At 39.5% G+C, this 16,254-nt stretch overlaps 1 protein-coding gene across 2 annotated transcripts; it reads right to left on the reverse strand.

Annotated features, from left to right (window-relative positions):
• Positions 1–507: 507 nt before the first annotated feature.
• Positions 508–15,922, reverse strand: LOC105926975 (apoptosis inducing factor mitochondria associated 3; the record flags this gene model as incomplete). Of its 2 annotated transcripts, XM_036143661.1 has the most annotated exon segments (19): positions 508–2,086; positions 2,215–2,235; positions 3,094–3,198; positions 3,295–3,370; positions 3,974–4,072; positions 4,161–4,278; positions 4,358–4,434; positions 4,531–4,594; positions 6,082–6,153; positions 6,393–6,508; positions 8,175–8,305; positions 8,377–8,468; positions 8,570–8,656; positions 10,571–10,683; positions 10,771–10,867; positions 11,819–11,863; positions 11,967–12,076; positions 12,156–12,265; positions 15,709–15,922. In XM_036143661.1, coding segments are annotated over 19 exon segments (1,790 nt in total), but the record flags the coding sequence as incomplete, so codon positions are not given.
• Between the last annotated feature and the right edge of the window lie 332 nt (positions 15,923–16,254).

Below are 16,254 nucleotides of genomic sequence, written 5' to 3' on the forward strand. Positions count from 1 at the left end.
CACAACCTACACCCAGTTTGCACTGATGCACTTAATCAGACAGTCCATTTCATTGTATTTGGTGGTGCAGTGTTTAGTTTAAAGTTTGCAGAATATTATAAAAATGTTCAATTCTCACGTATATTATGACATTATTGGATCCCATCTTCTAAAGTTTTTGCACCCAATTCCTTTGATTGTGTTTCTGATCCAAGTTCACGCCCGACTTCCACATTTTGTCACTTTACAATCACAAAATTTAGTTTTTATTGGGAATAAGTTCATAGATGTGAAAAGAATGGGTTTCAATGTTTGTTTTTTCTAACAAATACAGACGTAAAAAATCTTTAAATACCCTTAAATACAGTTAAATGCAACACGTTGCCTTCAGGGGTCCCGTTCCAGGACGACCTTTGGTTGCGCAGGAAGTCATATGAAGTCATGTTTGCGGTTTGAATCCTGGAAACTATACCCAGCACTGATGGAGACCTCAGGGGTCTTACAGCTACAAATGCGACTGGATACAAGTACAAATCAGTTTTTAGTTTATTTGCAAAACATAAAATAAAAATCATCCACTTCACAATTACACATTACTTCACGTTTCTGGTTGTAAGCTGACAAAATGTGAAACTGTTCAAGCGTGTGAATACCTTAAGGCCCCATAATCATGAGAGAACCCTCGTAGATATTATTTATTGGAGTCATCTTACCACATTTCTTTGGAGTAGACAGTGAGTGGATTCTAGAAAATGATTTTAAAATAGAAAAATAGAGATAAAAATTACACTTTGGCTAAACAAGGCAGCTATGAAATAACCACGCAACTCATTTTCATACTGGAAGAAGTTGTGTACAGAACTGCAGAATAATGAAGCGGCAGCCATCGAGGCGGGACGCAGAGAGAGAGAGAGAAGTATTTAAAAAGAAATAAATGTAGCAGCAGCAGTGAGCCGTTACTGTTGGATGACCTTTATTTTAAAGTTCAGTTATAAAAATGTCATTGCAGGTTGGTTGTTGGAAGAGCAAGGCTTTTTAAAATGCTGTGTTGGCTTTAGGTAGGGGATCAAATATGCTTGGATCATTATTAGACCAGGATGCGATCAAGCATCTGCTTTGCGCCTCTCGGCACATTAAAAAGCGTCTCTGACAGAAAATGAGGGGAAGCAGTGAGATCACGTCACACGGGGGGATATTAAAGCAACAGTGACTGTAAGGGAGCGGTCAGCCTGGGCCACAAACCTCAGTTCCCTGAGTTAGTAACAAATAAAAGTCCCTAGGGAGTCTGGAAATGTCAAAACAAAGGAAAATAACCTATTGCTGTTTGTTTTTTTAAAAAAATACATGAATCTATTGTGCAAGCACAAGCCAATAATTAGTTTAATTAGAGGTATGATTAAAAATGTACGTATTCACTCTACTAACAAGGCAACAAACACAAAGAGGTACATCAAGTTGTTGCAAATTAAATGCACAAAAATGAGTTTGTTAAAGCTGCACTCAGGATTCTTCTACAGAGGGTTTGTTCTGTTGCTAATTTAAGCTTCGCTTTTGATGCATCAATATGAACATTTCTCTGGTTTGGGGCGTATCTTTTCCTCTTTTACTGCAGTACGTTCTACCATGCAGATCTAAGGCGTGTCCGAGAGCACAGCCAATGTGTTTTCCCCTCTTACGTTGTTACAGTGCATTCAGGATTATAACTATGTACAGTAGTTTTTATATAAAACAGATGCCCGTGCCCTTCTCTGGCCTCTTATAAACAAAAAGTACAGGTAGATGCGACTTGCATCACAAAGGCTGAAATATTGCTTCGTTGGGAACAAAACAACCTGCCAACACGGGGATTCAGCACGTTCACGCCCTGTGTGGTTCAGCTTGTCGCATTAAAGCGTCTCTAGGAAGCAAAACACGTTGAGTTTGCCTCACACAGACAGACAATCGTATCCAATGTGTTTCTGTGAAAGAGGGAGGATAGCTGCTCAGGGTCTCAGCACCAAGGTGTCCATGTGAGGGCGTCCAGAGGACTTGGGGTCTGTCCTTTAGGGAACTTCAGGGGTGAAGTCAGTGAGAGCCTTTGTCAATGAGCCAAGATATGTCTCCAGTCCTGCAACACAGCAACCACTGATCAGACTCTTGCAGATCATATTTGTTTATCACATTTTGAGCCAGTAGATAAAGTGCAGTTCCATTTAAGAGTTGAGAAAATACTAAAGCCTCGTGTTTTTTCCATACTTGCCAAGCCGCGCTAACATCCTTCGGTTTTTGTGTGCGCACAAGATTGAAAGATACAAGAGACATGAGGATCACTGTGGGTACAGAACAACAACAACAAAACCACAGACAAAAATGGCAACGAACATCTGATAGCAACATTAATCCAGCCTTAAAACATAAACACTGAGATGTAAGAACACTTTATATGACAAGGTGGCAATGAAGGAACAATGTTGTCTCATCTGGCTGCAACTATAGTCTTTTTTAATCAATAAAAAAAGGTTTTGGTATCAACATCAACATAGAGTTGCATGTATTGACAGTATGCCATGGCCTGATGGGGGCGCTACGGGGAAGAACAACAGATGTACCCCACCGGTGTTTCCCTCTAACAAGCTTCATGTGGCTTACAGCATAAAAAGTTAAAAGAATGAATATGTTGTTGCTCACGTGAGGAAAGCCTCAGGCGACATTCATGCAAGAACTGCCACTGGTTGCTTTAGTTATCAAACAAATCCTGCCACTGGCTGTTGAATGAAATGAAATCTAAGCTTTAATCTAAATATAGATGCATGACAATATTCATCCTTCTTAGAATATATACAAGTTTGTTTTTTTGTATGTATTTTATATTTATTTTATACACTGTATGTAAATTACCCCAACATTGAAAGACGTGTTTAAATGTATCATAAAGTCAGGCGAATGCCGGCACTATTTTTATTACCTACTGGTGTTGCCGTGTTTGGCTAATTTAAAAAATTTTAAGGGTTAAAGTCCAAGGCTAAAACACACATATTTTTATCAGAATGAAAACAATTGTCACATTTTATTTCCAAGACTTTAAAAGTGGCACTTCCACTTGCATCCTGAGTGAAATCCCAAATAGAGACTTACTCCACATCTCGCTTTTTAATCGTCTTTCCGGACCCCAAGACCTCTGCCACTCGGGATACGATGGGGTCATAGTTCATGCTGGTGACAGCAACCACCTCCTCGCTCCTACAGATGGGACCGGAGCAGAAAAAGAGCCAGGGAACAGTCGTCAAATGGTGCAAAGATTCAACTTGGTTTCCAGGTTTAAAATGCAACAGTTACCTTGTATAAAAAGCAACAAATCGCAGTTCATCCAGATCACCTTGAATGATGACGTCATCAAATCCGTCACCATAACCTCAAATGAAGGAAAGAGAGAAAAAAATACTTGTTCTTGGTTTTAGTTTTACATTTTGAGCTCAATTAAGTTTGTATCTTGTTCACATTCCTTAAGGTATAAATTTTGAAAAATAAATAAATAAAAATAACAGAACAGAATATAATATAATAGAATAGAAAAATCCTTCATTGACCTACAGTGGAGAAATTCAGGTGTACCAGCTGCAAAGAGCAAATTTACTACTAAAGCAAAAAAAACCAACTTAAAGTTTGCAACTGAATTGGTGTTTTTAAAGAAATGTGCATATCTAATATATTTATGCATGAAAAACACCAACAGACTATTTAAAAGAATGAAAAATACTGTGCAAAGACAGAGATGATAAACATCCACTGAGTTTATTGGAAGAAGTGGCGTTATGGTCCTACAGCTGCTGGGAGGAAGGATGTCTGATAATGCTCCTTTGTGCATCTCGGATGCAGCAGTCTGATGAGAATTGGACGCGTCTGTTTTGTAAAATGTAACTGAATTATTATTTGGTGCTATATAACTAAACTGAACTGAACAGCTAAATGGACAGCCTCCAAAACTGGTGATTCCACCGTTCCTTACCCCCCCTACCTGCATAGCGAATGGTCTTCCCAAACATGGCCGACCAGAAGTAAGGCACGGTTTTAAACTCGGAGGGTCTGCCGATCATGCTGAGAGCTGCCATCCTGCCTGTCGACGACGGCGATAGGAAATCAAATAAATCATACGCATGCCCTCGACAGGATCCCAGGTCTGGAACAAGCTGTGAGTCGCTCACCGTGTACATGAGCCATCTGCCAGTGAGGGATGTTCACCTTCTTGTTGTTGCGAGGCGGGAAAGGAAACGTGACCACGTCTCCTCCTGCAAACACCCCGTCAACGTTTGTCTGCATCATCTACAGCAGAGGAAGGTTTTAGTAAAAAAAAATAAAAAAAATAACAAAACAGACTTTCACTCAGAGGGTTGTAGCACACCTTGTTCACGGTGATGAAGCCCTTTGCGTCCAGGTGGATGCCGCTCTGTTTCAAAAACCCTGTGGCAGGAACGCTTCCTGCGGTGGTAGAGACACGTCAGCCGGTTTAACATGAAGGAGGGTGGCGGAGAAACCAAAATATAAAATGATATTTTCCGCTCTGTGAGACGTCACCTGCTCCAATGACGCACACGTCGGCCCGCAGAACTTTCCCGCTCTTCAGAACAACTTCCTTCAGCTGTGAAACAGGAGAAAATGGTTAATGGACAGAACATTTTCACACTAAACAGGAAATATATATTTAGGACATGAGGAGATTTTTTTTTTTTTTTTGGCAATTTTTATCTGTAGTGGGAGTTTGGTGCATCGTAAACAGGTTTGAGTCGTGATATCAGTCGTACAAGTCAGAGTACTATTTCTTGTGAGACAGTTTTAAGTTTATGTTCTAAGGTCTGCCTTTGCTTTTGTGTATTATACAGAATTCTGCTTGTTTTAATGTTGAATTTAATAATTTCCTATTTATTAGGATCTGTGAGGGCAACAGGTCTTTTTTAATATAAATTCATTTTTTATTTAATTAACATAGACATTTTTTATATCCTTGAAACATTTTAACCATTACAACTCAATTGTGTGATGGGACATTTAATTGGATCTAGGTTTGGGCTTTGACTAGGCCAATCTAACACATGAGCTGTTCAGGATCACTGTCCTGCTGCAGGGTCATCTCCAGTTTCCAACCTTTTGTAACCTGTAACAAGTTTTCCTCCAGGGTTTTCCTGATTTTAACTTAATTCATGTTCTCCTAAACCCTGACCAGTCTGCCCATGGTAGATGCTGCCACCAGCATCTATAACCATGAAGATGGCATATTCACATTGTTAGTTGTTGGACATGTAGGCCATTGTGTGTTTGGGTTCATCTGACCCATGCAACCTTTCTCTGCATGTTTACTGTGATCCCTACATGGCTTGTGGAAAACGTCAAACAAGACGTCTCATGGTTCTTTATAGCTACACCGTTCATCTTTCCTCTCTTCCATAGCAGACCGATTAGTAGTTGCCCAAGCAACAGGTTATCCCACCTCTTGGCTGATTCTCTGATAATGCTCTTCTTGCTCAGCCTGTCAGTTTAGGTGAGATGCTATGTCTTGGTATTTATACTGAGATTGAATTAAAACTTGACCTATTTACCAATTAGGTGACTTCTAAAGACAACTGGTTGCACTTTATTTAGGGGATTCCTAGTGAGTACAAATGTGAAAACCACTTATCATTTAGCTTCCAATGCACAGTTATGCACAATTTTGATACTATATTAAGATTTGTAGTCAAGAAATGTGAAAATGTTCACAACATGTGAATACTTTGGCCAGTAACTGTAAGCAGCACATAGACCGGCTATTAAGTCACAAAATTGTGACGCTGCAACTTAGTGATAATCTTAACTCACATTTATTGTTAAGTGCTCCTTATGTCTGGTTCTTTTTTAAAAAAAGTATTTATAATTTTTTCGTTTCAGTAACTATTTATATCAACATCTGCTCTAAATTAAATAAGCTTAAACTACAGATGTGCACTCTCAATGTGGAAATTCATTTTTGATGTTACAAAAGGTTTTTGCATTACTTCTTGTTTCAAAACATAATAGATAAGCAAATCTTTCAGCATCTAGAAAGAGGAAACTAAGTGAAATGTCCTGCTATTTCTCTCACTTTCTGAATACCTGTCCATGTTGACCTATCATCTCCGACACCTCGTTCAGCATGTAGAACTTCACCCTGTTTGTCTCAAACAGCTGCAAAGACAAAAACACCTCAGAGTTACCATAAAAACCAGAACAGCAGCATTTTACGGCAGCTTTTCTTCAACAAACAGACGGTGCTTCCCGCCCTGCTGCAGTATTGACCAGCAGAAACAGACAGTGGGCTTTTGCATTTTAACCAGCAGGGCATTCGCAGGGAGAATACTGATGATGGTGCTGGGGATGTGATTCATTTTCAAAAAAGGCTTGATTTCCCCAGAGAGAACCTTTACCTTCATTATGGCTTTCCCTATTTTCTCCCCGAGAGCTTTTTTGAAGGGCACAGGCTCGATCCCGATGACAGACACTGAGTGGGCCTTGTCAGTTAGAGCTGCAGCCACCTCCATACCTGCCAGCACAGCAAAAGATACAACTTAAAGAAAATACTTTCATTTAGTTGTTTTAGAAAATTCCACTCTGTTTATTTAACCAGTCACAACTTTAAAACCAACAACTAAATACCGAATTAGTTAGCCAAAACATACCTAACTTTATTTTTATTACAGCTTCCCAGCAGCTTCTACAATTTGCAGGAGTAATATGCAGAAATGAGAGAATTTAAGCCATACGAGTTGTTAAATAAAGTATTTGTAGGTCATATATGTGTAGTTAGAATATCCCTCAGATGTTTTATTAAAGGAGTGTCCTGGAGAATTTAACAGCAAAAAGAAAATCTCAAATTCAGTGTTGAATGTTTGATATTATGAACCAGCCAGGATGCATCAGGCAGAAGTTTATTATAAGAAGGAGAAGTTTTTTTTCACATGCAGGGGTGTAATTAGTCGGCAGCATTGTGTAGTCAGGTGCCAAACCAAACCCCAGCATCAGTACAGTACAGCATCGATCAAAGCACCACACTGCCCCCTGCTGGCTAGAATTTCCATGATGTATAGTAATTCACTCTGTGCCCTTTTCTACGCAAACCACCAGTAGTAATGTTTTCATTATTTAAAGCTCCAGTCATTTTTTTGCATTAATTGACTGATTAGGATCATATAATGCGTCACACAGATATATTTAGATTTAAGGCTGGGCATGGACAGGACCATTCTTGTATCTTATATAATTTCGCATTCGGAGGAGTTCAAAATTTATTAAAGGAGTTTATGTTCAATTTAATAACCGCAAGGTGCCCGGTCGTCCAGGTCCTGGCGCTACACAATGAGCTCAAATCATCCCTCCTCCATAATTTGATGCAATTGATGTGATGTGTTTGTGCATTTTGACCTAACAATCTTACTTTGGTCTTGAATGTCCAAAAGAGATTGTTTCAGAACTTTTGTGGTTCCTTGAGATGCTACTTTGGAAATCTAAGTCATGCAGCCATTTTGTTTTCAGAGCAGAAAAGATGTCCAAGCAAGCCAAACAAGAGTAGTTTTTTTCTCCTTATTGTACTGTCTAGAACATTTATATTGCTATGTGAATATTTAAAACCCTTATATATAAAAATCAGTTCACAATAAAAAAAAAAACTTTCCTAGATTATTGGGTAGATCCAATTATTGTTGGCCATTGCAGACGTCTATCTCTCATTATCACGGTTTTTAACACGCACCAGACTTGCTGATGATCATTTAATCAAGTGCATTTGATCTATAGCTCCCAACTACAACATTCCCTCTTAGATCCTAAAAAGGAGCAAAGGTGGCGTGTTTTCCACACTCAGATTTTTTGATTTGGCTTTTTTTTTTCAACAAAGGTATTTTTAAATCATAATATCCTATCTTTTCAGCCTATGTTTGGCCTATTGTTGATCTTTGAGCATATTGTATATGTCAGGAGCATAAAAATTAAAACAGAAAAAAAATTAACTATTTTGAACATTTATTCTAAATTTTTGTTTTTAATTGCTCCACAATTAAATATGAAATAAAGTTTGTGATATAATTGCATAAAAACAGCTGACCGTACAACCTGATTTGGAGAAGGTGTTGCAACTAATCACTCAACACTTGTAGTAAGTTTTGAACATTTTAGATCTGAAAACTGTGTTGAAATGGGAGTTTCAGTCTCACCAACAAAAGATGTTCCCACAATCACAGCATTCTTGTTGTTGGCAAGCCTCGCTATGCAGTTAGCGTCCTCAGGCGTCTGGAGGTGGAAAACATTCCTGACGTCTTTGCCCTTGTAGTTCATCGGTTTTGGTCTTTAAAACAGTGAAATAAAATTATGTATTTAGAGTTTCCGTCGCCAGGGAGAATTACATTGTTTTCTTACTTGCTTCCTGTAGCAATAAAAAGTTTCCTGTACTCCATCCTCAAGCCGTCTTCAAACATCACAGATCGAGTCTTTACATCTACTGCTACAACCTAAAAAACAATCATTAGAGACTTTTTGCTTTAATAATATTTAAAACAAAAAAGAAGTAATTTCTTTGATAAATTTTCTGCCAGATTCTGAGATCCCTCACCTCTTTTTCTGTGAGCAGTTCAATGTCATGGTCCTGTAGGAAGTCCATGGAGCGTAACCTCAGCTGCTCTGCTGTGCTTTCTAAAGACTGAGGACAACAAATTTAGCAATGATAAAACAAAAACCCTGCAATCCAAAATCTATTTTACCCGGTTAAAAAAAAAGAAAGACCTGATGATCTCAAATCAGATCATTTTCGGTCTCGATGTTATGATTTCATGATGCCTTGAAAGTATTTTCTGTGAGCACAATTTAAAAAAACATGTTATCGACCGAGAAGATTCTCGTCTTTGCCCTACAGGAAGCCTTGCACCCCTTGAACATCTTCACATTTTGTCACATTAAAACCATGAACCTCTGCATTTTATTGGGATTTTATGTGATGGATCAAACAAAGTTATGCACGATTATGAAGATGCTTAAAAAGGACAGTTTTTGACCCCTGAATCAAATCTTTGTAGGACAGGGGAGGGTTGGTGACACAGGTGTAGAGCACGTGACCCATTGCCTTCTTTGAGGCCTTCACCCTCGGCGTTTGAGTCCTGGCTTATGGACCTTTGCTACATGTCTTCTCCTCCTGTACAACCCCATTTCCTGTCAAATAAAGGGCACTAGACCCACAAAATAAAATAAAAAATCTCTGTAGAGCCAACTTTCCCTGCAACTGCAGCTGCAAGTCTCTTGCACATTTAACGACTGACATTTTCACCCATCCTTCTTTCAAAAACAGCTCATTCCCAGTCAGACTGTGTGGAGAGGAGCAATTTTCAAGTCTTGCCACAGATTCTGAGTTGGATTTGGTCCGGGCTTTGACTCGCTTATTGAAAAACATGAATGTGCTTTGATCTAAACCATTGTATTGGAACCCTGGCTGTATGTCAAGGGCCATCTTCCTGCAGGACTTACACTTACGTAACACTTCGCCTTGTTGTCAAACTTTTGGCAGCCTCCAACAGGCTTTCTTCCAGGATTTTCCTGTATTTAGCTGCATCTCATTTCCATCAACGATGATCGGCTTCCCTGCCCCTGAAGATGAAAATTACCTAACCCTGCTTTAAGGCCTTCAAAGAACAGCTGGATTTACACTACTGCTCAAAGATTTGGGATCATCCCAAAAAATGTCATGTTCTTCCAAAAAAAACTTTATTTATCAAATGAGTTGAAAAGTGGATAGAAAATATAATCAAGACATTAATAAGGTCAGAAATAATGATTTGTACTTTGTTTTCATCTAAGAATCCTCCATTTGCAGCAATTTCAGCCTTGCTGTCCTTGGGCGTTCTAGCTGTTGGTTTGTTGAGGTAATGTGAGGAAATGTCGCTCCATGCCTCCTGAAGCTCCTCCCATGACTTAGATTGGCTTGATGGGCACTTATTACGCACCATTTGCTCAAGCTGCTCCCACAACAGCTCCATAGGGGTGAGACCTGGTGACTGTGCTGGCCTCTCCATTATAGACAGAATATCACATTAACGATGTCTATTTCTGATTAATTTGACATTATTTTAAGAAAATTGTGCTTTTTTTATTAAAACATAAGAACATTTCTAATAGACCCGAAACCTTTGCGTTGTGTTGCATACAGAAAATTTGTTACGTACGTGACGGGTCTATTTATTGATTAGGAGACTTTGAGGGGTAATTGTTTACATTGGATTTTATTTAGAGGATTTAGACTAAAAGCGGCTGCTAACATAAGCACAACACCTCATTTGTAAAAAACAATAACAACAAAAAAAAAAACCACTTCCACTTAAAAGTTATGCATTACTTTGTTTTGGTTCATCAACTAAAATTCCAATAAAGTACATAAAAAATGATGGTCGCTTATGTGAGACACTGTAAACCTATTCACTTTTCAATTTCTTCAGCTTGGCTGCAGCACGAGTGGCTGTTCCAAAAAGAGCCACCGACCAAAGCAGCGGCTCTGCAGTCTCTTATGTAAGCTTCTCAGCGCAGTGAGCTGCTTCAGAGGGGATACGGTTGGGGTCTGTGTACAAACCTTACTCAGTTTAGGCCTGTCATACGGAGGATGTCTGTCCATGGTGCACATGACGATGCGATCTGTGAAGCCTTCCTGCCTCAGTGTCTCTGCACACACCAGAGCTGCTGGACCTGCAGACAAATTCCCAAAGTTAACCCACTAAAAAGATTAAAAAAGAGATATGCTTTTTCATATCAGAGCCTGGGCCCTACACCAACCTGAGCCAATGATGAGAACATGGCTGAAGCCTGTGTTGGAGTTGATGACGGCCGAACATCGGGACATGGGTTTTGACCTTTTCTGTGACTGAAGAGCCTGGGAAAGAATTAAAGAATATGAGTTCATTGGCAGCGTTGGGTCAACTTTATCCTGCAGTGCCTTGCAGCAGACCCTCTTGAACTTTTTTCACATTTTGGTAGGTTATAAAACATGATCTTAAGCTTTAAAAACCTCACAGAACACTGTTCAATCTGGGTGTCCAACTACACTGACAGGTAAGGTAACTATGGAGGAGCCGCAGAGCTTTACCGCTCAAGTGGAAGAATCTGTTGACAGGATACCTAGTAGTTTTACACTTTACAAATGACCTTCATGAAAAAGTAACAGGAAAAGAGCCATTGTTGAAAGAAAGTCACAAGATGTCCTGTTTGCAAGAGTTGATAGAAGGATGGAGCTAAACACAGGGCCATTCCAGAAGAAAGCTCGTTAGAGGCTATAAAAGACGTCAGTAAAAATCTTACTTTCAGCTTTTGTTCCATATTCAGTTTGAGTCAAAGCGTATTTGCAAAAGAGACTAAGCAAATCTCAGCCTCCAGATGTGCTTCAGTGGTAAAGACATCATCTACAAGACTTGTGGTGAAAGGTGGTTCTATAAAGTGTAGGGCTGTACAATTTTGCCAAAAGCAAAATTGTGATATATTTCAGCCCTAATTGTGATTATATTGTAAATGTTGTTAATTGTGCAGCTCTAACTCAATGGAGGGAAAAAAAATGCATACCACCCTTTTAAAATTTGTACTTGTCCTAAGTGGGCTCGGGAAAGTAATTTCCAGAAGACTGCACCCCCACACTGACCCAGAACACATTTCCTATTTCAACCCCTTCCTTCAATAAACCTTAAATCTGACATTGTGTCTCCTGGTCCTTGCTAGTGAACATCTATTAGAGTCTGTGGCTGCAATGTGACAAAGTGTGAAAAGGTTCCTAGGGGTCTAAATACTTTTGCAAGGCTGTACGAAACATCTCTGCACTCTTTTTGTTTCCTACCTGCTTGTTTGCTCGAATAATCACTTTGTCCTTTTCAACTCTGACCTGGAGCAAACAGAGATCAGTGAAGTGAAGACTTTTTGATGGTGCTTTAAGACACGATAAGGCAGGGATTGTGTCACGAGGGACCAGCTGCAAGGAAGGTCACCTGGAAGATGGGCAGACTGTCCAGACCTGGGAAGTCCTCAATGTCTCCGGTTGCTGTGCTGAAACAGGCACCGTGCCAGGGACAGCGCACGTGTCCTTTGGAAAGCACACCTACGATGAGAGACAGTGAGCCAAAGGTGTCCCAGTGTTATAAAGCAATGGCTGCAATGATAATCACTAAGGTCCTGACCTTTGACCAGCGGCGCTCCGTAGTGCGGACACTTGTGGGCCATGGCAGAAAACTCGCCGTGTTGTTTGATCAGCAAAGCTCTGCCGCATCCCAAATCGACCTCTCGCATTCTGTCCCATACACAGCAGCAAAAACAGGTTCTTATTCAACAATCATCTGACTAACCTTGGAGACAAAAAGGGGGAAAAACATGCTTTTGCAGCCCAGCATGGGGCATCTCTTTCTAGGCTAAAGATGAATTCTGGGGATACCCTAAAACATTCAAAACGACATAGTTTGAAAGTAAACATTTACTCTGCCTTGCTAAATTATTTTCTGTTTTTCACACCATCTCCAGACGGCATTTCTTTGTGTATTTATCCTTCATCGCTATTTTCTTTTAACATTTAACATCTCCCTTAATAAAAGACCTGCTTCAGGGCCTAAACTTAGAAATTAGCCAACCCAGGAAGTGATTAATCCCTTTGAAAACTCTTGAACTCTAATTCCTTTGAACGTTTTAGAAGATGAGCTATGGCTCCATGTGATACTCATAACACATACTTAACATAGGTATAGAAATAGATCCATCACTGTGTGTAGTGTTAGTATATTGTTATGGCTGTCGAACTTTCACCCAGTAGTGCAGACTGAGCTTTACTTTAATCATGCAAAAATGACTATAGCAGCCATGCCTGGGATTGGCTGTAAGGACACTAGACCCGCCTCCAACATACTGAGCTCCTGTGTGAACCACTGATCTCTATTTATTCACTGGAGTGCTGATTTGCCCAAAAAACTGAAGTCACTGGCCGCCATCTTGCTACTCCCTACTCTCACAGAACCCCATAGGATTTGGTTGCAACAACAAGCAGTTTTCTGGCAGTGGGAAAACGTTTCATAGGTAATTTTACAGTCAGTGGATGTACTAACACTATCAACTACTAGGAAATTAATTTCTCAGTACTTGATAGTTTCAGTACATAACATAAAAGTAAATGGCATTTGAGATTTTAAAAGTCTTAAGCCCCCCCTGAACATGAGAAAATCCTCGTTATTCGATGCGGTAGTGCACATATTGCCTTGTTACTGGGGAAAAATAGGGAGTACCAATATGGCGGCTGGTGGCTTCACAGTGACGCGTATTATATACAGCCAGTGAGCAATCCAGTGAATAAATAGAGATCAGTGGTGTGGATCAACCTTGTGAATGCTCTAACTTCTGCCATTTGACTGGTTGTTAGTTTTCAGCCTGTTAAACTTGAAAGACTCAACTTAGATATTAGTTTTGGTAAGGTTATTTTCTGCAAACCTGAAAACGTTGAGTTTAGTGCTTCTCTCTTTCTGTGTTTTCTTGTTGGGTTTTTTTTGCTGAAAAGCTGTTTTATTTATCATAAGATGGTCAATTCCCTTTCTTTTGTTTTCATCTCGTTTAACAACGTGTAGGACGTTGTCTCTTTTTGTTCAGAAAAAAAACACCTTATTAATAAACTTTTAATCAATTTTACCAATTAGACTCTTTAATTTTATGTTACGCCATTCTTCCAGCCAACTGTGGGCGTAACAATATCAAACAACTTAAACCAGAACAAGTTGTTGGACTTTTGTTGCTGATAATCAACCTGAGCACTCATCAATCAAAATTTGTGTTGTTTCTTGATAGTCTCTAACTACTTTGATACTCCTAAAGAAAGAGAAAATAACTCCCTTCACAAGTCACCTGATTAGTGAACAGTTTCTCTCCGTGTTGCTGCTCTGTGAAGACCTTTCTTAGAGAATAACTTGTGTCTGTCTGCCTTCTGTTTTCATGTCTTGCACATTTTTCATTCACCACTTAAGCTTTCCACGGCCACTGACTCAATACCTTTGCCTGAGTCTCATCACCATGTTTTGAACACAATTCTGTTTCCTGGATTTTTCCGCCTTACGCTTGTTGGACTTCTACCAAGGTTTTTTTTTCTGGACCACGGCCTTGGTTCTGCACCCTGACCTAGCGTTTTACATTTATCTGCCTACTTCTGAGCTTCTTTGCAACACCCTTGAATTAAAACTTATCTCTGCCGTTCTGCCTGACGCCTCTGCAGTGAGTGAGGCCTTCTCTAGCCACCGCCTGGTTGCTCCAGCAGAAATTCCCTACCTGCATCCAGGTTTCTGTTCTGAATAAACTTTTTCAAACTGGTTTGAATTTCGGGTCCTCAGTCTGGTTTGCCTGACACAAACTGGATCACAAAGACCAAGGAGCACAGCAGACGGGTCAGGGAGAAGGTTGTGGAGAAGTTCACAGCAGGGTTAAGGTACAAGACAATATCAATCCATCATCTAGAAAGATAGAAAGGGAACGGCCCAGCTACAAACATATTAAGAAATGGCTGTCAACCTAAGAGACAGCCATGAGTGGAGAAGCTGCAGAGATCCATAGCGAGAACCTTCAAGTTCTTGAAGATAATCTCTTAGACAGTGTTGTATAGTAACAAAGTAAAAATACTTCACTACTGTACTTAAGTATATTTTGGAGTACTTTATACTTTCCTCGAGTATACATTTTTTTGATAACGTTCACTTTTACTTCACTATATTTTCAAACTTAATTGCATACTTTTACTCTGATACATTTTCAATGTTTCGGTTTAGTTACAAAAAAAAAAGAGAGAGAGAGAGAGAGAGAGAGAGAGAGAGAGAGAGAGAGAGAGAGAGAGAGAGAGAGAGAGAGAGAGAGAGAGAGAGATGCACGCAATTTGTATAGTACTGACCTTACTTGAAGAAGAAAAACTGAAAGCTTACAAAAAGGTTGTATTTTCTGTCTAAACGTGGTCTAAATGTCTCCTGCACTTAGTTGTATATATTATTTTTAGTGAATTTGAATGTCATTCAAACTGCATTTGCTTTGTTTTACTTTTTACTTTTTATTACATTACTTGAGTACATCTATTTTTACAGTAATTTTCATACTTAAGTACAAGACATTTCAGAAACTTTAAGACTTTTACTCAAGTAACATTTCAGTCAGTGACTTGGACTTTTACCAAAGTCATATTTTGGAGAGGTACTTATACTTTTACTTGACTCCGAGACTTCAGTACTTTATACAACACTGCTCTTAGAGGCTGTTAAAAGACATGATTCTGGTGGTTCACATTTTGAGCGTAGAACAAGTCTGACCCTACAGAGATCACAGTGACCCAGTCAAAGATCCATTTGAATGATCTTAAGATACTTTACTATTAAGAATTAGCAAACCTTCAATCTCTATATCTGCAGACGCTGGTAGAGGCATACATTAAAATACTTGTAAAGTTTAGACTTTAAAGAGGCTGCATGAGCAGACGTGCCATTTTCCTACCACTTTAAGTATGCGCTACTTTGTGTTGATCGATCACATATACTTAATTAAATACAATAAAGTTTGAGATTATTACATGACAAAACATTAAAGCTTCAAGGGAAGCAGTTACATTTCAAGCAAAACATCCTGCTGCCACTAAAACCTTCACCAAAAGTAAACATATTGTCTAATTTTGCATCAATGTCTCAGTATGTTTGGGTTGGGGAAGGTGAACAAATTCCTTTTCCTTACTGTCCATTTTCCAGGTCTTTGACGTGACACACGGAGGCCTCCACGAAGTCGCGGGAGTTGTGGTTGAGGGGGAGCAGCATGGAGTCTTCATCAGAGCCGTGCGCCAGGGCCCCATTCAGTCTGCAGTCAGCAAAGGGGCTCGCTTTGCCATTAGGGGACAGGCCGTCCACCTCTTTCTCTTTTTCCAGGAGAGACAGTTCCACTTTGACTTCAACTGCGCAACACAGACAGGTCGTTTCTTAGAAAGTGGTTGAACAAGTACATTCAGAGCAGTCATTGTCATACCACAGATAACACCAGAGATGAGATGATTTCAGAAAAAATGGCTGTAAACTGTTGAAAAAAAAAACATTTTAAGGTTGGCTGATTTGTTTGTTATATTTCTCTTAAGGATTGTACTTTTATTCTCATTTTCTTGTGACCTTTTTTTTCGTCACTTTCTGACATGGAAGTGTTTTTTTTCCTTCAGGCCAGGAGAGGCGTTTACAACTTTGGATCAAATTGACTGTGACATCTCCACAACTGGGACAAATGAAAGCAGTAATC

This window comes from Fundulus heteroclitus, chromosome 12 (genome assembly GCF_011125445.2).
Source record: "Fundulus heteroclitus isolate FHET01 chromosome 12, MU-UCD_Fhet_4.1, whole genome shotgun sequence".
In the NCBI taxonomy this organism is placed as follows: Eukaryota; Metazoa; Chordata; class Actinopteri; order Cyprinodontiformes; family Fundulidae; genus Fundulus; species Fundulus heteroclitus.